The sequence below is a fragment of the Chiloscyllium plagiosum genome, unplaced genomic scaffold (genome assembly GCF_004010195.1).
Source record: "Chiloscyllium plagiosum isolate BGI_BamShark_2017 unplaced genomic scaffold, ASM401019v2 scaf_13765, whole genome shotgun sequence".
NCBI classification, from domain to species: Eukaryota; Metazoa; Chordata; class Chondrichthyes; order Orectolobiformes; family Hemiscylliidae; genus Chiloscyllium; species Chiloscyllium plagiosum.
Window position 1 is genome coordinate 3,740 of NW_025212815.1, and position 25,091 is coordinate 28,830.

The 25,091-nt window shown below is 54.4% G+C and overlaps 1 protein-coding gene and 1 long non-coding RNA gene across 2 annotated transcripts; one reads left to right on the top strand and one right to left on the bottom strand.

The window, feature by feature from the left end:
• The first annotated feature begins 6,268 nt into the window (after positions 1 to 6,268).
• Positions 6,269 to 7,915, top strand: LOC122547478. The gene is made up of 3 exons (XR_006311009.1): positions 6,269 to 6,553; positions 7,543 to 7,639; positions 7,806 to 7,915. It is a non-coding gene; the product is annotated as an uncharacterized LOC122547478 (long non-coding RNA).
• Positions 7,916 to 8,719: 804 nt separating this feature from the next.
• LOC122547479 (RNA-binding protein 10-like) lies at positions 8,720 to 24,897 on the bottom strand (the record flags this gene model as incomplete). Its single annotated transcript, XM_043686092.1, has 17 exons — positions 8,720 to 8,966; positions 9,802 to 9,838; positions 9,945 to 10,053; positions 10,255 to 10,337; positions 11,491 to 11,565; positions 12,607 to 12,792; positions 13,900 to 13,983; positions 14,682 to 14,831; positions 16,634 to 16,792; positions 18,111 to 18,202; positions 18,747 to 18,894; positions 19,268 to 19,416; positions 20,538 to 20,643; positions 20,771 to 20,875; positions 22,944 to 23,031; positions 23,556 to 23,653; positions 24,713 to 24,897. Coding segments are annotated over 16 exons (1,832 nt in total), but the record flags the coding sequence as incomplete, so codon positions are not given.
• Positions 24,898 to 25,091: the final 194 nt, after the last annotated feature.

Consider the following 25,091-nt stretch of genomic DNA (forward strand, 5'->3'; position numbering starts at 1 on the left):
CTCCTCCCAGTCTGATACATAGCGATACTGACCCACCGCACACTCCCCAGTCTGTTACACCGCGATACTGACTCACCACACACACCTCCTAGTCTGTTACACGGCGATACTGACTCACCGCACACTCCCCCAGTCTGTTACACAGTGATACTGACTCACTGCAGACTCCTCCCAATCTGTTATACAGCGATACTGACTCACCGCACACTCCTCCCAGTCTGTTACACAGTGATACTGACTCACCGCACACTCCCCAGTCTGTTACACCGCGATACTGACTCACTGCATACTCCCCCAGTCTGTTACACCGTGATACTGACCCACCGCGCACTCACCCAGTCTGTTACACCGTGTACTGACTCACCGCACACTCCCCCAGTCTGTTACACCATGATACTGACTCACCGCACACTCCCCCAGTCTGTTAGACCGTGATACTAACTCACCGCACACTCCCCAGTCTGTTACACGGCGATACTGACTCACCGCACACTCCTCCCAGTCTGTTACACCGTGATACTGACTCACTGCAGACTCCTCCCAGTCTGTAACACAGTGATACTGACTCACCGCACACTCCTCCCAGTCTGATACATAGCGATACTGACTCACCGCACACTACCCAGTCTGTTACACCGCGATACTGACTCACCACACACACCTCCTAGTCTGTTACACGGCGATACTGACTCACCGCACACTCCCCCAGTCTGTTACACCGTGATACTGACTCACTGCACACTCCTCCCAATCTGTTATACAGCGATACTGACTCACTGCACACTCCTCTGTCTGTTACACAGCGATACTGACTCACCGCACACTCCTCCCAGTCTGTTACACAGTGATACTGACTCACCGCACACTCCCCAGTCTGTTACACCGCGATACTGACTCACTGCACACTCCCCCAGTCTGTTACACCGTGATACTGACCCACCGCGCACTCACCCAGTCTGTTACACCGTGATACTGACTCACCGCACACTCCCCCAGTCTGTTACACCGTAATACTGACTCACCGCACACTCCCCCATCTGTTAGACCGTGATACTAACTCACCGCACACTCCCCAGTCTGTTACACCGCGATACTGACTCACCGCACACTCCTCCTAGTCTGTTACACGGCGATACTGACTCACCGCACACTCCCCCAGTCTGTTACACAGTGATACTGACTCACTTCAGACTCCTCCCAGTCTGTTACACAGTGATACTGACTCACCGCACACTCCCCTAGTCTGTTACACTCGATACTGACTCACCGCACACACCTCCTAGTCTGTTACACGGCGAGTGGGGGTGCTGTTTCCCCTCTATACTGCAGTACTGATTATCGCCCCGTGGGGGTGCTGTTTCCCCTCTATACTGCAGTACTGATTATCGCCCCGTGGGGGTGCTGTTTCCCCTCTATACTGCAGTACTGATTATCGCCCCGTGGGGGTGCTGTTTCCCCTCTATACTGCAGTACTGATTATCGCCCCGTGGGGGTGCTGTTTCCCCTCTATACTGCAGTACTGATTATCGCCCCGTGGGGGTGCTGTTTCCCCTCTATACTGCAGTACTGATTATCGCCCCGTGGGGGTGCTGTTTCCCCTCTATACTGCAGTACTGATTATCGCCCCGTGGGGGTGCTGTTTCCCCTCTATACTGCAGTACTGATTATCGCCCCGTGGGGGTGCTGTTTCCCCTCTATACTGCAGTACTGATTATCGCCCCGTGGGGGTGCTGTTTCCCCTCTATACTGCAGTACTGATTATCGCCCCGTGGGGGTGCTGTTTCCCCTCTATACTGCAGTACTGATTATCGCCCCGTGGGGGTGCTGTTTCCCCTCTATACTGCAGTACTGATTATCGCCCCGTGGGGGTGCTGTTTCCCCTCTATACTGCAGTACTGATTATCGCCCCGTGGGGGTGCTGTTTCCCCTCTATACTGCAGTACTGATTATCGCCCCGTGGGGGTGCTGTTTCCCCTCTATACTGCAGTACTGATTATCGCCCCGTGGGGGTGCTGTTTCCCCTCTATACTGCAGTACTGATTATCGCCCCGTGGGGGTGCTGTTTCCCCTCTATACTGCAGTACTGATTATCGCCCCGTGGGGGTGCTGTTTCCCCTCTATACTGCAGTACTGATTATCGCCCCGTGGGGGTGCTGTTTCCCCTCTATACTGCAGTACTGATTATCGCCCCGTGGGGGTGCTGTTTCCCCTCTATACTGCAGTACTGATTATCGCCCCGTGGGGGTGCTGTTTCCCCTCTATACTGCAGTACTGATTATCGCCCCGTGGGGGTGCTGTTTCCCCTCTATACTGCAGTACTGATTATCGCCCCGTGGGGGTGCTGTTTCCCCTCTATACTGCAGTACTGATTATCGCCCCGTGGGGGTGCTGTTTCCCCTCTATACTGCAGTACTGATTATCGCCCCGTGGGGGTGCTGTTTCCCCTCTATACTGCAGTACTGATTATCGCCCCGTGGGGGTGCTGTTTCCCCTCTATACTGCAGTACTGATTATCGCCCCGTGGGGGTGCTGTTTCCCCTCTATACTGCAGTACTGATTATCGCCCCGTGGGGGTGCTGTTTCCCCTCTATACTGCAGTACTGATTATCGCCCCGTGGGGGTGCTGTTTCCCCTCTATACTGCAGTACTGATTATCGCCCCGTGGGGGTGCTGTTTCCCCTCTATACTGCAGTACTGATTATCGCCCCGTGGGGGTGCTGTTTCCCCTCTATACTGCAGTACTGATTATCGCCCCGTGGGGGTGCTGTTTCCCCTCTATACTGCAGTACTGATTATCGCCCCGTGGGGGTGCTGTTTCCCCTCTATACTGCAGTACTGATTATCGCCCCGTGGGGGTGCTGTTTCCCCTCTATACTGCAGTACTGATTATCGCCCCGTGGGGGTGCTGTTTCCCCTCTATACTGCAGTACTGATTATCGCCCCGTGGGGGTGCTGTTTCCCCTCTATACTGCAGTACTGATTATCGCCCCGTGGGGGTGCTGTTTCCCCTCTATACTGCAGTACTGATTATCGCCCCGTGGGGGTGCTGTTTCCCCTCTATACTGCAGTACTGATTATCGCCCCGTGGGGGTGCTGTTTCCCCTCTATACTGCAGTACTGATTATCGCCCCGTGGGGGTGCTGTTTCCCCTCTATACTGCAGTACTGATTATCGCCCCGTGGGGGTGCTGTTTCCCCTCTATACTGCAGTACTGATTATCGCCCCGTGGGGGTGCTGTTTCCCCTCTATACTGCAGTACTGATTATCGCCCCGTGGGGGTGCTGTTTCCCCTCTATACTGCAGTACTGATTATCGCCCCGTGGGGGTGCTGTTTCCCCTCTATACTGCAGTACTGATTATCGCCCCGTGGGGGTGCTGTTTCCCCTCTATACTGCAGTACTGATTATCGCCCCGTGGGGGTGCTGTTTCCCCTCTATACTGCAGTACTGATTATCGCCCCGTGGGGGTGCTGTTTCCCCTCTATACTGCAGTACTGATTATCGCCCCGTGGGGGTGCTGTTTCCCCTCTATACTGCAGTACTGATTATCGCCCCGTGGGGGTGCTGTTTCCCCTCTATACTGCAGTACTGATTATCGCCCCGTGGGGGTGCTGTTTCCCCTCTATACTGCAGTACTGATTATCGCCCCGTGGGGGTGCTGTTTCCCCTCTATACTGCAGTACTGATTATCCCCCCCCTGGGGGGGTGCTGTTTCCCCTCTATACTGCAGTACTGATTATCGCCCCGTGGGGGTGCTGTTTCCCCTCTATACTGCAGTACTGATTATCGCCCCGTGGGGGTGCTGTTTCCCCTCTATACTGCAGTACTGATTATCGCCCCGTGGGGGTGCTGTTTCCCCTCTATACTGCAGTACTGATTATCGCCCCGTGGGGGTGCTGTTTCCCCTCTATACTGCAGTACTGATTATCGCCCCGTGGGGGTGCTGTTTCCCCTCTATACTGCAGTACTGATTATCGCCCCGTGGGGGTGCTGTTTCCCCTCTATACTGCAGTACTGATTATCGCCCCGTGGGGGTGCTGTTTCCCCTCTATACTGCAGTACTGATTATCGCCCCGTGGGGGTGCTGTTTCCCCTCTATACTGCAGTACTGATTATCGCCCCGTGGGGGTGCTGTTTCCCCTCTATACTGCAGTACTGATTATCCCCCCGGGGGGGTGCTGTTTCCCCTCTATACTGCAGTACTGATTATCCCCCCCGGGGGGGTGGTGTTTCCCCTCTATACTGCAGTACTGATTATCCCCCCCGTGGGCGGGGGTGCTGTTTCCCCTCTATACTGCAGTACTGATTATCCCCCCGGGGGGGTGGTGTTTCCCCTCTATACTGCAGTACTGATTATCCCCCCGGGGGGGTGCTGTTTCCCCTCTATACTGCAGTACTGATTATCCCCCTGGGGGGGGGTGCTGTTTCCCCTCTATACTGCATTACTGATTATCCCCCCCGGGGGAGTGCTGTTTCCCCTCTATACTGCAGTACTGATTATCCCCCCCGGGGGGGTGCTGTTTCCCCTCTATACTGCAGTACTGATTATCCCCCCGGGGGGTGCTGTTTCCCCTCTATACTGCAGTACTGATTATCCCCCCCGTGGGCGGGGGTGCTGTTTCCCCTCTGTACTGCAGTACTGATTATCCCCCCCCCGGGGGGGGTGCTGTTTCCTGTTTCCCCTCTGTACTGCAGTACTGATTATCCCCCCCCCGGGGGGGGTGCTGTTTCCCCTCTGTACTGCAGTACTGATTATCCCCCCCCCGGGGGGGGTGCTGTTTCCCCTCTATACTGCAGTACTGATTATACCCCCCGGGGGGTGCTGTTTCCCCTCTATACTGCAGTACTGATTATACCCCCCGGGGGGTGCTGTTTCCCCTCTATACTGCAGTACTGATTATACCCCCCGGGGGGTGCTGTTTCCCCTCTATACTGCAGTACTGATTATACCCCCCGGGGGGTGCTGTTTCCCCTCTATACTGCAGTACTGATTATACCCCCCGGGGGGTGCTGTTTCCCCTCTATACTGCAGTACTGATTATACCCCCCGGGGGGTGCTGTTTCCCCTCTATACTGCAGTACTGATTATACCCCCCGGGGGGTGCTGTTTCCCCTCTATACTGCAGTACTGATTATACCCCCCGGGGGGTGCTGTTTCCCCTCTATACTGCAGTACTGATTATACCCCCCGGGGGGTGCTGTTTCCCCTCTATACTGCAGTACTGATTATACCCCCCGGGGGGTGCTGTTTCCCCTCTATACTGCAGTACTGATTATACCCCCCGGGGGGTGCTGTTTCCCCTCTATACTGCAGTACTGATTATACCCCCCGGGGGGTGCTGTTTCCCCTCTATACTGCAGTACTGATTATACCCCCCGGGGGGTGCTGTTTCCCCTCTATACTGCAGTACTGATTATACCCCCCGGGGGGTGCTGTTTCCCCTCTATACTGCAGTACTGATTATACCCCCCGGGGGGTGCTGTTTCCCCTCTATACTGCAGTACTGATTATACCCCCCGGGGGGTGCTGTTTCCCCTCTATACTGCAGTACTGATTATACCCCCCGGGGGGTGCTGTTTCCCCTCTATACTGCAGTACTGATTATACCCCCCGGGGGGTGCTGTTTCCCCTCTATACTGCAGTACTGATTATACCCCCCGGGGGGTGCTGTTTCCCCTCTATACTGCAGTACTGATTATACCCCCCGGGGGGTGCTGTTTCCCCTCTATACTGCAGTACTGATTATACCCCCCGGGGGGTGCTGTTTCCCCTCTATACTGCAGTACTGATTATACCCCCCGGGGGGTGCTGTTTCCCCTCTATACTGCAGTACTGATTATACCCCCCGGGGGGTGCTGTTTCCCCTCTATACTGCAGTACTGATTATACCCCCCGGGGGGTGCTGTTTCCCCTCTATACTGCAGTACTGATTATACCCCCCGGGGGGTGCTGTTTCCCCTCTATACTGCAGTACTGATTATACCCCCCGGGGGGTGCTGTTTCCCCTCTATACTGCAGTACTGATTATACCCCCCGGGGGGTGCTGTTTCCCCTCTATACTCCCACCTTCAGCCAGTTACACAGGAACAGGAGGCCATTCAGCCCCTCCTCCAGCCTGTTACACAGGAACACGAAGCCATTGAGCCCCTCCTTCCCCCCCAGCCTGTTACACAGGAACAGGAGGCCATTCAGCCCCTCCTCCAGCCGGTTACACAGGAACAGGAGGCCATTCAGCCCCTCCTTGATCCTGTTGCACTGTTGGGCTTCAGAATGAGGGTAAATCAGACCCGGGGGGGGCGTTGGGATGAGAGGATGGGGAAGGAGCAATCCTTGAAGCTCAGACCCACTCCCTCCTCACCCCTTCCTGCGTTTTAACCGTGTTTCTCTCCTCCCTCTCCCCGGGCTCGGGGGGTGTGACAGTTACACCTACGAAGATGATGCAGGGATTTTCCCGGAGTGCCAGTTCGTCTATGACCTGGAGGTCCCAGTCGACTTCCGGCCTGAGGTGGGAGATGGGGAGGTGCTGGAATTCTACCTCTGGTCCCTGGAACAGGTGAGGGCAGGATTTGAGAGGGCGGTTGAGGGGTGGGGGGAAGGTCTCACCTTAACTGCCCGAGGCTCTGGCCGGACAGCGTTTGGGGTGCGTTTCGTTGGGAGGAGTAGGATGGTCCCTGGGGGTCGAGGCTATTGTCTTCTGAGCTAAGTTCAAACAGTTTGGGGGACTCTACTCACTGAGGGATCAGAAGAATAAGAGGTGATCTAATCGAAATGCACAGGGGCCTGACATTTACCCCTGTTGTGGGGGGGGGGGGGTGTACAGTCTCGAAATAAAGAGGTGCTGATCTAAGACTGAGATGAGGAAGGATTTCTCATGGAGTGTTGATGGGTGACCTTATAGAGGTTTATAAAATCATGAGGGGGACATGGATAGGGTAAATAGACAAGGTCTTTCCCCCCTGGGGTGGGGGAGCCCAGAACTAGAGGGGCGTAGGTTTAAGGTGAGAGGGGGGAAAGATATAAAAGAGACCAGAGGGTGGTGCGTGTATGGAATGAGCTGCCAGAGGATGTGGTGGGGGCTGGTACAATGACAACATTTAAAAGGCATCTGGATGGAGGACGTGGATAGGAAGGGTTTAGAGGGAGATGGGCCAAGTGCTGGCAGGTGGGACTGGATTAGGTTAGGATATCTGGTTGGACCGAAGGGTCTGTTTCCGCGCTGTACATCTCTGTGATAATATTGCGGCTGTATCGGTGAGGCCACTTTGGGAATACTGTGTTTGATTCTGGTCTCCCCGCTACAGGAAGGATGTTGGGAAAGGGTTTGAGCTACAGGGAGAGGCTGGATAGGCCGGATAGACAAGGTCTTTTCCCTCTGGGGTGCGGGAGCCTAGAACTAGAGGGGTGTAGGTTTAAGGTGAGAGGGGAAGGGGACCTGATGGGCATAATTCATACGGCCACCCACCTTCCCTCCACTTTGTCCCCCACCTCCAGTAATGGTCTAACTCTGGTCTGGTTAAACCACCGCTGTTCTGTGGCCTACAGGTGAAAGAGCTGCTCGCAGGTTCTGAATTTAAACCGAACTGTGCCATGGTGGTGTTGGACTTCATCATTAGGCATGGGCTGCTACACGCTGATAACGGTGAGACAGCTAGGGTCCGCTCCCTCGGCGCGGCCACGGTTTCGGTGGGTGAAGGGAGGTTGAAGGGTACAGGAGGCGGCCGTGTGAAACGCGGTGAACTTTGGGCTGACGCCCCCGTTCGAAACAAGAGGCTAAAGCAGTCGGGTGTGTGTTGTTTGCCTTACAGAACGCCATTACCACCAGCTGGTCGAGGGGCTGCACAGGGAGCTGTGAAGGCGACAGTCTGACCCTGACACGCTGTTGGGAATCCAGCCGCGCCCCCCCCCCCCCCCCCCCCCCCCCATCCTTTTGAATTCTCAATTCTCAAGTCAATCATGAAAGCGAGCAAGCAAGTGGGGGAACATGGTGCAGCCCTGTTTCTCCCCTCTCTCACCTACCCCTACCCCCCCCCCCCACTTTAATTTCTCAGGTAGCGAACTTCGACAGGAGGGCCTGCCCAAAGGAGTAAACTCGCCAACTTTAAGGGCATTTTAAAGTGGATAAACGTGGAATAGTGTAGGATCGATGGGCTTCGGATTGTTGCGCTGAAATCGTCGATGTTCTAACTCCTAACCCTGACCGCTCAGTAGGTGGGGGGAAGGTTTGCTTCTTGGGCTGATAGTGAGGACTGCAGATGCTGGAGATCAGAGCTGGAAAAGCACAGCAGGGTCAGGCAGGCACACACATCATTTACTGCATCCGCTGCGGCCTCCTACTTGCGGAATGTGTCAGATTAACCTCTCTGCCTCTGGTTGCTGGGGGTATCTGGGACACCCGCACCAACCAACCCAACCGCCCCGTGGCTGAACACTTTAACTCCCCCCTCCCCTTTATCTCAGCCCGCTTGGCACACCCTCCTCATTCCTGAAGAAGGGCTCATGCCCGAAACGTCGATTCTTGGGCTGATAGTCTTTCATTCCCCCCCCTCCCCCTCCTCCAACTCTCAATCCTTCTGTCAGCAGCTGCCCTGTCTCTACCCCAAGTCCCACTGGGACCGCAGGATGAGAGAGCCTCGCTCACCTGTAGAGCTGGTCTCCCACCCCCTCCGATACCAGAGACACCGCGCGTCCCTGAACCCTGAGTAACGGCTCCTCCCGGGAATAGGTTCCATTCTTTTAATTAGTAGAAAAACGTACATGCGGACGCTGAGAAAAATATTTACAATCCTTTCCCTTGCTCCTCTGAAAGGAGACGGGAGGGGGGGGAAATAAAACAAAAGGAAAGTTTGATCAGCCAGTCGTCTTGAACGCTGTCGGTTCCCTGCTCGTCAATTCGCACACCTTCACTCGTAGGCGGTCTCTCTCTCTCTCTCTCTCTCTCCCCGCAGAGTGCTGTGGCAGTCACGTCACTGTCGAGACAGGAAAGGGAGAGCCGTGTTTCTCCAGCAAACTCCCACTGCAGCCCAGGCGACAGTGACCGCAATGTCGGCTTCTCCTGGATGTTGGTGCTAATTGGTCACCCCCAACACAGGGCAGCAGCTCGGCTGAGCTCCAACAGCCCCTCCCACCCCTTCTGGAGGTAGCTGGGCTCATTAGGAATGCTCGGCTGAGCTCCAACACTCCCACCCCCGAGGTAGCTGGGCTCATTAGGAATGCTCGGCTGAGCTCTAACCAAGAGCAGCAGGAGTGTGTACCATCCACAAGACGCACTGCAGCCACTCACTGAGACTCCTCCGACAGCACCTTCCAAATCCACCATTCTCTAACCCCTCTCCCACCAGAAGGTTGAAGGGCAGCAGATGGGTGGGGGGGGGGGGGGGGATGACTCCACCACCTGTGAATAGCCCCCGCACCCTCCCGACTGGGAATAACGTAGGCTGTTCCTTCGGTGTCGGCAGGGTCAGTATCTTAGAACTCCCTCCCTACACCATATGGGTTGGGGGGGGGGGGGGTGGAATCTACAGTGGGTCACCCCCCCCCACCTTCTCTAGGGGGCAACACCCACATGTCCTGTGAGCAGGACTCTTGTAAACTGGTAAAATACAGGTCCTGGGTCAGCTCCTCGCAGCATTGGCTGTGGGGTCAGACGGAACCTCCAGGTTCAGCCTGTGACAGTCCACTGGCCGTACACAGTCAGCAACCCCCTGCTCCACCATGTGGCAGGAAGCAGAGGCATTCTGTCCCTGGGAGTGGGGTGGAGAAGGGAGCAAACCGCCTGCTGAGGGGAGAAGGGAGGAAACTTACCGACGCAGTGATGACATTCCAATCAAAAATCCCGGGTCTACTGGAAGGAGAGAGAGAGAGAGAGACGAGAGTGAATTTTAACGGTTACAGAGTCAAGCTCGGAAATGACACCGCGAGAGAGAGGGGGAGGTGACGCGGGTTACCTTGGAGGAGGGGGCCATCCCTGGCTCTTTGCGTCCCAGCCTCGTGCCCTCCTTCCAGCCCATCGCCTGCATCATGCGGTTCCCGATGCCGTGACTCGTACTATCGTACCTAAAGGATGGGTGGGCGGGGGGGGGGGGGGAGGGAAGAGGAGAAGAGGAGGAAGATCCCAGTGATCAGGTCAGCGATACCCAGTGGCCACTACACGATCCCTCGTTGGGCTGGCCCTGCTGTCCCCTCACGTGAGGGCAACCCCGTAAGCCTTCCAGGGGGACACCTCACCCCCGCGCGATAAAACTCTGGGTCACTTACGCTGCTTGTGTCCTTTTCCGTTTGGCTTCGACGGTGTCCGATGTGCCCAGTTTCCCCCGTCTCTCTGTCACTCTGAACTTGAACTGCGGAAAGCAAAACACACCGCCATTCACAAAAAAAGTAAAATCCCCAGAGTACTCGCTGACCACAGCTGGTCTCAGCTGGAGGGGGTTAGGAAGAGACTTACCGGGACGTTGCTGGGAGTGGAGGGGTTGAGTCACAGGACTGTTTTCCCTGGAGCGTCGGAGGCTGAGGAGTGACCTTATAGAGGTTTATAAAATCATGCGGGGGGCATGTATAAGGTGAATGGCAGCAGTTTCTTTCCCCAGGGCGGGGGCACACATTTTTAAGGTGAGAGGGGAAAGGTTTTAAAAAGACATCAAAGGCAATTGTCTTTACACACAGAGTGGCTTGTGTGTGGAATGAAGTGGTGGACATGGGTACAGTTACAATGTTTAAAAGACATTTGGATAAGGACATGAATGGGAAAGGTTTGGAGGGATATGTACCAGGAGCAGGGCAGGTGTGGGACTAGTTTATTTTTGGGATTATGGTCAGCACGGACTGGTTGGACCTAAGAGTCAGTTTCCATGCTGTATGACTGTATCGTTCTCCCACTCCCGTTCGTGTGGAGTTGCCAATTCAGAGAGAACTAGCTGGGATACGGACACTGGAGCATGGAGAGGGTATGAAAGGGACAGACCAGGATCTGGCTGCGATGCCTTCCATGGTCGAGTGCTCAGCGAACAGCCCGGGTGAGTGGACAGCCTCCAGAGCAGCTGGCGAAGCTGGGTCTGAGGAGAGGGCACAAAGACTGGGTGGGACGAGCCAGGTCGTTTCACCCTCAGGTATACGGCCGTATGACCCCAGGGGCTCAGTGACCAGCTCCATTCTCCACCCGCCTCATTCCCCCTTTCCTTCCACCACCCACCCCCACCTCTGCTATCATCCTGTCTCTCCCTCCACCCCACATCCTGCCCTGTCCTCCTATTTATTTCCTTCTCATGTGTATAATCTATCCCAGCCTCCCCCCTCCCTCCCAAAGAGACATGTTGATATCGTTCGCCTCGACCACGCCCTGTGGGTCCAACTCTTCCATGTTGTCCCCGCTCTCTGGACGTTTGTGCCCGAATCTAACCGAGGTCCGGTACACATTTCGTCCCCGGATTGGGAAACCCGAGCATCAACCGTAATACTTTTACCGAGCCCCCCCACCCCACACCCCGTGTCACCCACCTCTCTCTCACTCTTCTCCAGAGCTTCCAGTTCGGACTCTGAAAGCTTCGATCGCCTGTGGATTTCCAGGTTTTGCTGAAAGATTGAGGCAGGTTTAATCGCGCCGCGCTCTCACCGCCCACACTCCCAACAGCAAAACAGGCCGGAACACTGATCACAACCAATCGCCCTGTCACCGTACCCGGTCTGTTTGATCGTCCCGGGACACAGGAGCTCAGTGCGAGCGAGAGGGCCAACTGAGACCCTCTTCTGAACAGGGGGGGGGGGGGGGGTTTATCACCTTGTATATATTTTTTTTCTATCACAGGACGTAAGTGTCGCTGGCCTAGCCAGCATGGACTGTCCATCCCCCTAACGGCCCTTCAGAAGGTGGTGGTGAGCTGCCTTTGTGAATTACTGGCAGGGACACCCCGCACTTTACATTAGGGAGGGAGGGAGTTCCCACATTTTGAACCAGCAACACAAAGAAACAGTTGCGAGTATTTGGGGTGGGGGAACTTGCAGGGGGTGGTGCATTCCTCCCCCCCCCCACATCTGCTGCCTCCTTGTCTTCCCCGGGATGGGGTTACGAGGCGGCAGGCATTGGAAGGTTCGCAGGAGCCTTGGCGAGTCGCTGTAGTACGTCTTGTAGACGGTACACATTGGTGTTGGAGCTCAGCCAAGCATTCCTAATGAGCCCAGCTACTGCTGGTGGAGTGAGGGGGTGTTGAAGGTGGGGGGGGGGGGTTAATGTGTCGAGCTTCTCCAGTGTTGTTGGAGCCGAACTCGTCCAAGCAAGTGAGCAGCATTCCATCGGACTCGGGCACACTGATCCTGGGAAGGTGCTGACAGGGCAGCGATACTCTAGATTCCCGAGCCTCCAGACCATGGGCTTTTCCGTGCACCCCACTCTCAGGTTTCGCAAATCGGTGCCGGGACCGTACAGGTCCATACCCTATCTGTGACATTGAACTGCAGGACAGGAGGGGTTGGCTAGGTGAAGGACAGGCCAGACTATCTATACGTCCAGGCTGCAGGGGCTGGGAAGCGGGTGCAGCAGAGCCAGCGAGCCCAGAGACAAGGGAGAACGACGAGCTGATGCTCTTGGAGTGCGGGCGGGGAGGGCGATGGCGTTACCTTGTGCAGCTCTGAGAGCTGCTGGTGTCGAATGAGCGCCTCCTTGCTGGGGAACTGTCTCCTGCACAGTAGGCAGGCCAGCTTCTGCCAGTCGGTCAGTTTCTCCTCCTGGTCCTCCTCCTGGTCCTCCTCGCTGTCGCTTTCTCCACTGTAGGCCGCCACCAAGCCTCGCAGTGGACTCGCCCTCTGCAGCCGGACACAACAAAAGGACAAAGAGTTACCTCAGCCGGTGTCAGGCAAGATGTGGGCTTCATTAATCGTTTAACATCATTCTGTCGGGTGTTTGGATTTGTGCTAGAGACTGGGGGGCTTTGGAGAAGAGGTTAACGTTTTGGTATTCCTGTAGCCATGGTGATGGCTGCTTTAAATGCAGTCTCAGAGAGCTAGTTCGAACGGTGATACGTCTACATTGGGAGAGTTTTTTTGTAAGCAAACAAGAAAAACATCTCTGCATTAGACTTCCAGTTTAGACGGTCAGGAATTTATTCAGTTTTTCCTTTTGTTCAGGGAAACATGTATAACTTGGCGGGAGGAGGGACAGTTGGGTTTCAGTTTGGGCACTTTTTTGCTTAACTGGATGTTTAAAAACACAGCTGGTCCTGACAAAAGGAAAAGGTTTCAAACAGTTAAGAAACAGATTATGACAAAGTATGGAACTTAGTTAAAACGAACCAGACCAGACGTGTTTAGTTAAAAACTGGAAGGGGTTATTTGAAGTGGAGAAAATCTGAGCTCCGTTTTATGAAGAGGCTCTCAGATTTTTAAAGCCAAAAACTGAAACCACATCCAAGTCAAACATTGTGTGCGATTTAGAAAGGAATTCTCTCTCTGATATCTCAGTATTGTACCACTGTCAGGGTCATGTCTTACTGTGTGTTTCAAATTCCTCAAACATCTGGTATTTATAAATGGCTTAGATTATTCCATTTAATCCTCATTTACTTTATGCAATAAATTGGATTTGTCGTTAAAATCTCGTCTGCAGCATGTGTTTATGTTTTGGTGGAAGACCCGTGAGGGAGGCAGGGGCGAGGGAGGGGAGGGCGGGCGAGGAATAAAGGCCGAGGTGGCCGTACATTCTCTGTCCCGATAGTAGGAAGAGTATGTGGTTGAAGTTTTGCATCCTGCAGCAAATCAAGCCAGACACATCAGCCTGTCCTTCCCTTCACCGCTGCAGGTCGTTCACAGGATGGGGAGCTCGGGGAAGGGGCCGTGAGGAGGGGAATCCCGGAGACGATTTAAGGGGAACCTGCCGAAGGTGGGTGCGCGCGGGTTTATCCCCTGGGTGCGTACCGCTCGATTATCCTCATCTTTCACCTTGTCTGTGGTGCGTTTCAGGTGCTCCATCATGACGTGTTGTCTCTCTGCCAGCGTGCTCTGAAAGGAACAAGATTTTTAGTCAATCAGGAGGGTTCGGGGTCCTCAAGGAGGTGACACTGCGGGCAGGTCCCAGGCTTCACCCACCCCACCTCGGCCGGTGGGGAGCGAGTCACTGACGGCACCTCACCACAGTGTTTCAGCCCCGAAGTTAAAGCCCCCACTCGCCATTGTCCAAGTAAGAAGGGTTGGGGAGGGAGGGGGATAATAATCCCATGGTAAAAGTTAGTGGCTGTGACAGTGGCGAGGGGCTTAGGGGTGTAAGGGGAGGTGTCAGACAGTGGGTTCAGAGTGTATGGGGAGGGGGTTATCTTCCAGGGGTTAGGGGCGTACTGGGGAGGGTGGGTGGTGTGGACATAGACAGGGGTTAGGGGTGTTCGGGAGGGGGGCACTGGATATCTTCCAGGGGTTAGGAGTCTATGGGGGTGGGGGGAGAAAGGGTGTCATACAGGTGTCTGGGCTGTACGGGCGTTATGGTTGCACAGGGACAAGATGTCAGTTTGGATTAGGGGTGTACAGGAGGAGGTGTGCATGTGGGTTTCAGGGTGTATGGGGTTCAGTTGGAGAAGGGGATTCAGGGTATACGGGAGGTGCTGTTGCAGGGATGCAAACGGCTGAGCGAGCTTCCCCTTCTCGATCAGGACCTGTGTGGGTGAGCGGGGTACAAAGGTGTCCCCTGCCTCCCTCCTTCACTGTACCTTCTTCTCCAGCATGGCATAGCCAGCATCAGCTGAGGCAGACTCTCGGCGATCGTCGTCCCGCAGGTAGCTGAGTGGCTGGAAGCTGTTCTTGAAGTTTTCCTTCTGTTTGTTCATACTCTTGGCCCACCGCTCCATGTCCTTGGCGATCTGGAACAGCGGAGATACCCGCTCAGAATCAATCTCCCCTGCCCTCAGACAACAGTGCCCGACTCTGCACAGGGGCAGGGGGTCAGATTACAGCTCACTGCCATCCCCACCACAAACAGTTTAAATCCAACCCAAGGCTGCTTGCTCAGCTAGGCTACACCCTCCCAACGTAACTCCATACACCCAGCTCAATTTAATAGGTGATGGGATGTTGGAACAGGTAGAAATCACAGCCCCCCTCCCCCAGCCTGTTACACAGGAACAGGAGGCCATTCAGCCCCTCCTCCTCCAGCCTGTTACACAGGAACAGGAGGCCATTCAGCCCCACTCCTCCTCCAGCCCATTACACAGAAACAGGAGGACATTCAACTCCCCCCTCCTTGTGTCAGGTCTCAGATCAGGCTGACATTGACCTGTTTAGTCTCCGCTGCCCGCCATCAGAGCTCCCCCAATATGAGTTCTGAAATGTCCATTTGATGCTCCAGCCCCACAGCCTTGACAACATTTTTAGTGGACGTCTGGGAGAGGGGGGGGGGGGGGCGGAGAGAGAGAAAGACAGAGAGGGAGACAGAGCAAGGGCGAGAGTGAGGGCAAGCAAGGGTGGGAGAGAGGTGGAGCAGGGGAGACAGGGAGGGACAGAGGGAGGGAGAAACAACAAGTGAGTGAGGGAGAGCAAGAGAGTGATTTCCAGGTCCCCTTTTCCCTGTGCGTGAGGAAACGCCTCCAGGTCTCACATCCCCAATATGAAGTTTCTGTGCCACTCTCCATGGTCATTTAGGGAGGTCGAGAGCAGGCTCTGTTCTTGAAATCATTCGGCCTCACTCTGGCCTCACACCAGATGGAACAATTTCTCTCCAGCAGCCCCTTTTAACTGCCCGGATCGGATCACCCCTCGCTGCAGCTTGGCCGGTGTCAATGTTCCAGGGGAAGTGAACGACGGCAGAGGACAACGTGAAGGGTGGTTTGCCGATGTTGCCCGCCACCAAACCGCCTGCGTCTCCCCGAATGACTGGCCACAGCACGAGGCAAGAAAGCATGGGGGGGGGGGGGGGGGGGTGTTAGACACATACGACGCGCGTCGGTACTCACATCCCCTCGCACTCCCAAACAAAACTCTGTCCCCAGGAGGAACTGAACCAAACGGGTGGGCAGTCAGGGACATGCAGATCCTGATTTCATGGAGTTATACACGGGGGGGGGCATTAGAGCAGCTGCCACCCCTGTCTCTCTCTCTCTCTCTCCTCCTCCACCCCCCACGCCAGGGTTAAAAGGATAGAGGTGAGAAAGGTGAACAAGGAGCCAGGATGTCCCTCTCCCCTGCCCTACCATTCACTATCATCATGGCTGATCTAACGACTTCATGTTGCCACCCACTCCCAGTAACGTTTCATTCCCTAACCTCCCCACCCCATCGCCAATTTATCTCACTTGGCAAGAATCAAACCAACTCCTCCTTAATGGATGTGCTAAATTGTCCCCGTAGTGCCCAGGGATGTGCAGGTTAGGGTGGATTGGCCGTGCTAAATTGTCCCATAGTGCCCTCCCCGCATCCCTTCAGGATCTCACATGTTTCACCAACGGTAGGGCAGGTACAGTGTGGTAACGTCACTCCGAAGCCCAGGTTACTGCACACTGTGTCTGTGTGTGTGTGTGGGGTGGGATAGGGGTTCGGACTGTACCAGGGCAGGTGGTGTTATTGGATGTGAATGCTGATGATGAACGAGCTCCCACCCCCTGGTGATTGTGTGACGCGGACAACCCTTTGTCTCCCTCCCCTCTCTGTCGCTGATGGCTGTCCTCACCTGCTGGGCAGTCTTGTTCTTGGGTTTCTCCTTCTTCTCCTTGCCCTCCTTGGAGGCCAGGTCCTTGGCTGCGTCTCCACTCTGGTCAGGGGCTGGGAGGTAAGTCTGCTTGTCGCTGTCCCAGTACAGGTACTGCTGCGTCTGTGCATTATAGTAGTACTACACATGAAAATATATACACAAAGAGAGAGAGAGCGCCATTAACCCGGGAGCCTTACACTTGCTAGGGTCACAATCACGCTCTGAAGGTACCAGGGAGGGAGTGAACCAGGAGCACCTTGCTTCAGGGGAGGGAGAGGGTGACAAGGGACGGGGTGGAGGGGTTTTGCGCATGTGTGTGAGAGACAGAACCAGAGAGAGAGAGCGCGCACAAGAGAGAACGAGAGAGAGAGAGAGACTCTGAAGAGTGCGTGTGACAGCGTGCGCATAACAGTGTTAGAGAGAGACGGGGAGGTAAGAGAAATACAGACAGTGCGTGTGAGAGTGTGTGCACGTGACAGTGTTAGAGAGAGACGGGGAGGTTAGAGAAATACTGACAGTGTGTGAGAGACAGTGCATGTGAGAGTGTTAGAGGTGGGGGGAAGAAAAAGACAGTGTGTGAGAGAGTGTGAGAGTGTCTTAGAGACAGGGAAAGAGAGAGACAGACAGTGTGTGAGAGAGTCTTAGAGAGAGACGGGGGTGGGGGGAAAGAGAGAGAGACAGACAGAGAGACAGTGCGTGTGAGAGCGAGCGAAAGAGCGAGAGCCAGACAGAGAGTGTGAGCTCAACATTAACGCTAATGACCATATTGATAAAACTGAAAGTACGGGATGCTGCATTAACTGCTCTCTCTCCACCTGTCCTGCCACCTTCAATGAATCATGCAAATATTGCCCTGGGTCACCCTAATCCTGCACACCTCACCTTAGAATACGACCTTGTAACTTACACTGTGTCTCTGTGCCCATCTGACTGCTGAAACATTTAAGGCTATGGGGAAATCTGCAATAAGGGCTGGACAATCCAGTGATGCTCACGTTCAACAATCGTATTTTTAAAAAATGGAAGAGAACAAGGCGAGAATAATTAGGGACTTGTTTTTGCTTAGTGTGACCTGGATGGGCTGAAGGGTCTGGTTTCTGTGCTGGAGACCACCAGGACTCTAAATGAATGGCTCCACACTGGGCTGCACTGATACCCAATCCCCCCACTCCCCTGTCCAATCGGTCTACAGCCCCGCGCTGGTTTTGTATTCTGTAACTTTGAGCCTGGAGATTGAAGAGGTGGGGGGGGAGACAAGTGACAAAGGAAGGTGGGTGGGATGGTGCCAGAAAGATTGGAGGATGGAGCTGGGTTGGGTGGGTGGGTGGGGTGTGGCTCCAGGTTTGACTGACCATCCCCACCAGTGTCGCAGTCACGTCCCCACCCCTCGCAACGCCCAAACCTCCCCCCCCACCCCCCTCACCAAAATGGGCCCGAGTTCGCGGGCTGGCTTTACCTGAGAGTTGGGATCGTAGTAGAGTCCAGTCTGAGGGTCGTAGTAATATCCTGACATCTCATCGTACTGATAGGTGGAGACGTCAGGGACAGCTGTGGAGAGGAGAGAGAGCAGGGTCAGGGCACCGCTGGCTTTGGCCTTGTGTTTCTGCATGACCCAGATCCTGGGTGGTGCCAGATAGAGGCAGAGGGAGAGACAGCGAGAGAGAGGGGTTGAGGGGGGGACGGAGGGGGAGAGACAGAGCAAGACAGACAGAGAGGCAGCGCGGGAGAGAAGGGAGCGCGGGAGGGAGGGAGAGAGAGAGAGAGAGATGGAGCACGTGCGAGGGAGAGGGAAGGGGAGACATAACGAGAACAAGAGTCCTCATGTTCTCTCACTCCACTTGACCACAGCCAGCCTTACGCCTTGGTGATCACAGATGGGCAGAGACATGGCTCAGCAAACCTGGACATACACCATGACCACCCGGCCAAGAGACTGGTTCAACATTACGATTTTGACTCCAGCTGGTGATCATGGGGAAGGGTCCGTTACTCACTACATCCCCCCCCCCCCTCTCCAACCACAACACCAGCTGGCCCGGGCTGCCCTCCTGCAATCCCCCCATCTCCCATCAGGCCAAAGGGCTGTACTCACGGTACTGGGTGTAGTCCTGTGTACTGGAGCTGGAGCCCGCAGGCGGCTGAGTACTGGTGCTGACTGCCGGAGCCTGGCCAATGTTGAGCTGGGGTTCGGCCACAATCTCCACCTTCTGGGTCGTTGGAGGTCGTGAGATCTGCGGAAGCTCAAAGATTATAAACAAGGTCAGCTGAGAGGGTTGGGGAGGGCATACTCAGAACAGCAGCCCACGCGCTGATGCCCACTGGGGTAAGGGAGCCAAGTAAGGAGGATTGGATTTAACATCTTCAAGATGCGATCAATGGCGAGGGTCCCCCTCAGCGCTGACCCTCCCACAGCACCCGCTCGCTCAGCACTGACCGTCCCACAGCCCCCACTCCCTCAGCACTGAACCTCCCACAGCCCCCGCTCCCTCAGCGCTGACCGTCCCACAGCACCCGCTCCCTCAGCACTGACCGTCCCACAGCGCCCCCTCCCTCAGCACTGACCATCTCAGCCATCTGTGGTTTATACCACATGAGTGGGGCATGTGAGCTTACCTGTGTTGTGCGGCTGCTGTCTGAAGGACTGCTGGATGACTTCTGGTACAGCTGCGGAGCTGCCTGGGTTTGAACTGATTGCGGGAACGACTGTGGACTTGGGAGGGGATCGACTCCAGGAATACCCGGCTCAGATGAAGTTTCTGTTGCTGCAAAAATCAAAATGAACTCAACCCCAACAAACACTAACAGGACAGGTACAGCACGGGGTCAGATACAGAGTAAAGCTCCCTCTACACTGCCCCTGTCAAACACTCCCAGGGACAGGTACAGCACGGGGTCAGATACAGAGTAAAGCTCCCTCTACACTGCCCCTGTCAAACACTCCCAGGGACAGGTACAGCACGGGGTCAGATAACCCCAACAAACACTAACAGGACAGGGACAGCACGGGGTCAGATACAGAGTAAAGCTCCCTCTACACTGCCCCTGTCAAACGATCCCAGGGACAGGGACAGCATGGGTTAGATACAGAGTAAAGCATCCTCTACACTGTTTCCCATCAAACAATCCCAGGACAGGGACAGCACGGGGTTAGATACAGAGTAAAGCTTCCTCTATACTGTGCCCCCCCATCAAACGCTCCCAGTGGTAGAGACAGCATGGGCTGAGATACAGAGTAAAACTGCCTCTACACTGACCCATCGGACAGGCACAGCATGGGGTGAGATAGAGTAAAGCTCTCTCTACACTGTACCCCCCATCAAACACTCCCAGAGAGTAAAGTTCGCTTTATACTGCTCCCCCATCAAACGCTCCCAGGACAGGGACAGGGACAGCACGACGTTAGATAGAGTAAAGCTCTCTCTACACTGTCCCCCCATCAAACACTCCCAGGGACAGGGACAGCACGGCGTTAGATAGAGTAAAGCTCTCTCTACACTGTCCCCCCATCAAACACTCCCAGGGACAGGGACAGCACGGCGTTAGATAGAGTAAAGCTCTCTCTACACTGTCCCCCCATCAAACACTCTCAGGGACAGGGACAGCACGGGGTTAGATATAGAGTAAAGTTCCCTCTACACTGTTCCCATCTCACACTCCCAGGATAGGCCCAGCATCAATTATGATCCAATGAAAGTGAAGGAATATCAAAACATTTCCATGTCAGGACGGTCTGTGACCTGGAAGTGAACCCAGGAATGCTCGGCATCTGATTAGGTCTATGCTTGCTCGGTCATCACAGTGCAGTTGCAAGCGGTAATGTGTGATTAAACGGTACTTTGGGAGGAGGGGGGTGGCTACAGTTAGAGGGGTGGCTGCCACTGACCTGTCGTGGGCGGTGCCTCGTAAGTGGAGGGTGGCATCGAGCGCCCGGTGTTCTTCTGCTGCTGGTCGGAGCCCCGCTGGTAATCCTGGGAATACTGGTTACAGCCCTGCCCGGCACAGAAACAATGTGTTAGCATCAGGGGCTGAGGTGAGGCAAGAGGTTCCAAGAATCCTCAAGCTGACACATTCCAGGCTTTGAATTCCCAGAGTCTGCCGGGACAGAGCACAACTGACCTGGGAGTACTGTTGCTGGTAGCCATCGTCATGGTGGTAGTATGAGTAGTCCCCTTGTTGGCCGTCCTGATTCATCCACGCGCTCTGGTTATCGGAATCAGAACTCTGCAGAGGGCAGGAGGCAAAGGTCAGAGGGCAATAGCCTGCACAATCCACACTCCCTTCTGGTGGCATGGCCTCACGCTACCATCACTGATCTGTTAACGCAGAGGTCCAGATAACATCATGCGGACCCAGGTCAAAAACCCGCCGTGGTTGATGGCGGAATTTAAACTCAGTTTTAAAAACTAAAATTGGAATTAAGAGTCTAATGATGGCCGTGAAACCGTTGCTGATTGTTGGGAAATCCCCCCCAACTGGTTCACTAATGTTCCTTAAGGAAGGAAATCTGCCGTCCTTACCCAGTCTGGACTGCACGTGACTCGAGCAATTAGGGATGGGCAATAAATGCTGGCCTGGCCAGGCCAGAGATGTCCACACAATTTAATTAAAAAACACAACTGTACTGATTCAACAGAGGAACCTCAGTGCAAGCCCTCTCCTGTACAAGGGCACTCGGAGCGAGAAGGGATGGGTGGAGGGAGACAAACCATCAGGACCAGCAATCATGGAATCACATGCTGCTCCTCGGACACAGGAAACCTAGGCCGATTCACACCGAGTCGCTGGGGAATCCAAGGTCTCTCACGGCCCTGGCTCAGGGATCGAGAGGGTTGGCATACGAGAGCTTGAGTAGACCGCCACTATACGGATTGGAATTTAGGAGAATGTGGGGGGGGGGGGGGGTTCTCAGAGAAACATATCTGTCCCCTTCATTATTTTATAAGACAGAAGCAGGGAGGTTGCTTCCATTGCTGGGTGAAACTAGAATTGGTGGGTGGGGCATAGCCTCGAAATAAGGGGGGGGAGAACAGATTTAGGCCTCAGTTGAGGAAGAATGCCTTCGCATTAGGAATCTGTGGAATTCCCGGCCCAGTGAAGCAGTTGAGGCCACCCCGTTGAATGTGCTGAAGGCAAGGTCAAGGCCTAAAATAGTTGCAACAGTAAGGGAATTAAGGGTTAGAACATAGGACAACACAGCGCAGAATAAGCCCTTCGGCTGTTGCGACGACCTGTGAACTACTCTCAGCTTGTCCCCCTACGCTATCCCATCGTCATCCATGTGCTTATCTAAGGATTGTTTAAATCTCCCTCATGTGGCTGGGTTATGGTGAGCAGGTGGAGACTTGGAGCCGAGACCGCAGTTAAGGTCAGCCACGATCTCAGGGAAGGGCAGAGCAGGCTCAACGCGCCAGCTGCCCGACTCCTGACGACCTTGTGTCTAAGATGGCCGACTAACACCATATCCCAAGAGTACCACCTGACCTCACGTACCGCGTTGCAACAGACAGAATGAATTTTTAGCTCAGATGAAAAATCTCGGATACGAATTGCTTTCTTCCTGAGTCGTGGTCAGTCGGGCAAATTCGTCATTTTGACAGAATCGCTGGGTCTGTCAGCAATGGTTTTGAGGCGGGGGCATGCGGGAGGGACACTTATCACCTTCCCAAGGAAGTATCTTCCAGCAGTTTACACCTTGATCTGAAACCCCAGGGAGCACAGGCCTGTACCACTCGCACTCTCTTACAGCAGACGTTTACCGTGTCCCTGGGTGCAAGCTGGAAGGTCATAGACTCAGAGATGTACAGCACGGAAACAGACCCTTCGGTCCAACCTGTCCGTGCTGACCCAGATATCCTAACCTAATCTCGTCCCATTTGCCAGCACTTGGCCCATCTCTCTCTAAACCCTTCCTGTCCATGTCCCCGATCCAGATGCCTTTTAAATTGTGTCATTGACCAGCCCCCACCACTTCCTCTGGCAGCTCATTCCAAACATGCACCACCCTCTGGGTGAAAAGGTTGCCCCGTAGGTCCCTTTTAATTCTTTCCCCTCTCACCTTAAACCTCTGCCCCTGGGGGAAAGGACGTTGTCTATTTACCCAATCCATGTTCCCTCAAGATTTATAAACCTCTGTAAGTTCAACCCTCAGCCTCTGACGCTCCAGGGGAAACAGCGCCCGGCCTATTCAACCTCGCCCTCTCAGCCACACTTCAGGCCTTAGATTCCCCATTGTCCTGTCCCGTCTCCTCTCTCTCTCTCTCTCACACACACCTCTCTCTCACTCACTCACCTGGTTGACTGCCCACTGCGCGGCGGCGATCGCTGTGCTGGCCACGGATGCAGCACTTGCCCGAGTGCCGTCGGTCAGCACCACGTCCCTGGAACAGGAGATGGGGGGGGGAGAAGGGTGTTGGCGAAAAGAGAATTTCAAAGTGAGGAAACTCTCCACTGACAAGTACCCCTGGCATCTCTGCCCCGGATGAGTTCATGTGAAGCAGGGTAACTTCTAATTGGCGATCTTAACTTTTCCCTCGGTTTTCTGTGAAGCCCCTGAGTGTAGAACTCATCCGGACCGCAATGACTCTGCACATGCCGACTGAAACGTGCCTCCAGTGGAGTCTCTACCTCACACACCCGCACTTGTGACCTGAGACCATGGGGAGGCCCATGCTGCCCAAGGGTCAGCGTCAGGGCAGCAGTTGACACTACATAGCAGGAGAGTCAGCCCTTACACTAAAACCTGCTCGGTTCTCCCAGGGTGGAGTTAAATGCTCAACAGCTCCTGAACAAGAGCAAGTGAGTCTAACCATTACCAGCTGAGAGCCCTGAGGCAGCGGAAGAATTCACCGGAACATATTTTGGTCACTCTGAAACACTACCCCTGCCTGGGTGGAAATCGTACCTCTTGGTGCCTTTTGCGAACTCGACGTTAATGGTCTTGCCGTCGATGTTGAGAGGAGGCTGCAGTGACTGCAGGATCTGAAGCAGTTGGGAGGCTTCCTTCAAATCAGACAAAAAGAAAATCTCTCTCTGATTACAGCAACAAACAAGGTCAGCCCTGCCAGAGAAACACCTCTTCAATCTCCAGGCTCAAAGTTACAGAATACAAAACCAGCTCGGGTGATGATGGACTGTGGACAACCATTCCACAGCACAGAGAGGGCTCCAATCTGTGTCGAACCCCGGGCTGTCCCTGCCCTTGGGAGGGTTTGATGGGGGGGGGGGGGGGGGCAGTGTAGAGAGAGCTTTACTCTGTATCTAACCCCCTGTCCCTGGGAGTGTTCGATAGGGGACAGTATAGAGTGAGCTTTACTCTGTATCTAATCCCCTGTCCCTGGGAGTGTTCGATAGGGGACAGGAAAGAGTGAGCTTTACTCTGTATCTAATCCCCTGTCCCTGGGAGTGTTCGATAGGGGACAGTATAGAGTGAGCTTTACTCTGTATCTAATCCCCTGTCCCTGGGAGCGTTTGATAGGGGACAGTATAGAGTGAGCTTTACTCTGTATCTCATCCCCTGTCCCTGGGAGCGTTTGATAGGGGACAGTATAGAGTGAGCTTTACTCTGTATCTTCATCCCCTGCCCTGGGAGCGTTTGATAGGGGACAGTATAGAGTGAGCTTTACTCTGTATCTCATCCCCTGTCCCTGGGAGCGTTTGATAGGGGACAGTATAGAGTGAGCTTTACTCTGTATCTAATCCCCTGTCCCTGGGAGCGTTTGATAGGGGACAGTGTAGAGTCAGCTTTACTCTGTATCTATCCCCCTGTCCCTGGGAGTGTTTGATGGGGGGGGGGGGGAAGAAAGTGTACAGGAGCTTTCCTTTGTGTGTAACCCTATGCTGTGCCTGACCTGGGTGTGTTTGATGGGGGACAGTGAACAGGAAGCCTTACCCTGTATCTAACTAAGTGTAGTCCCTATCTTGCGAGTGCTTGAATCCAAACGAACGAACATGTCTGATACAGACCTATGATTTCTTTGTCCGATACTAATAATAATATGATAACTTCTCAATGTGATATTTGAGCTTAACAGTGATTTAACAATAGTGTTCACAACTCACCACAATGGTTGAAAGCTGTATAAAGGCGAAACCTCTGTTCAGTTGTGTTTGCTTATCTTTGATAAGCCGCACGTTAGAGGGTGACAAAACTGCATAGGGGGTCAACGCATTGAGGATTACATCTAGAGTAGTATGCGGGTTCAGGTTCCGCAGAATTACAGCTGTCAAGCAAATAACAAAGGACACTCCTCAGGTACTTCAATTAAAAATGTCTGACACCAACACCCACCAGTATGTAACCTACTGTTATACATGGACAGACCTGTCCCCACCTGTACTGTACCCCAGTGTTATACAGTGACAGACCTGTCCCCACCAGTACTGTACCCCAGTGTGATATAGTGATAGACCTGTCCCCACCAGTACTGTACCCCAGTGT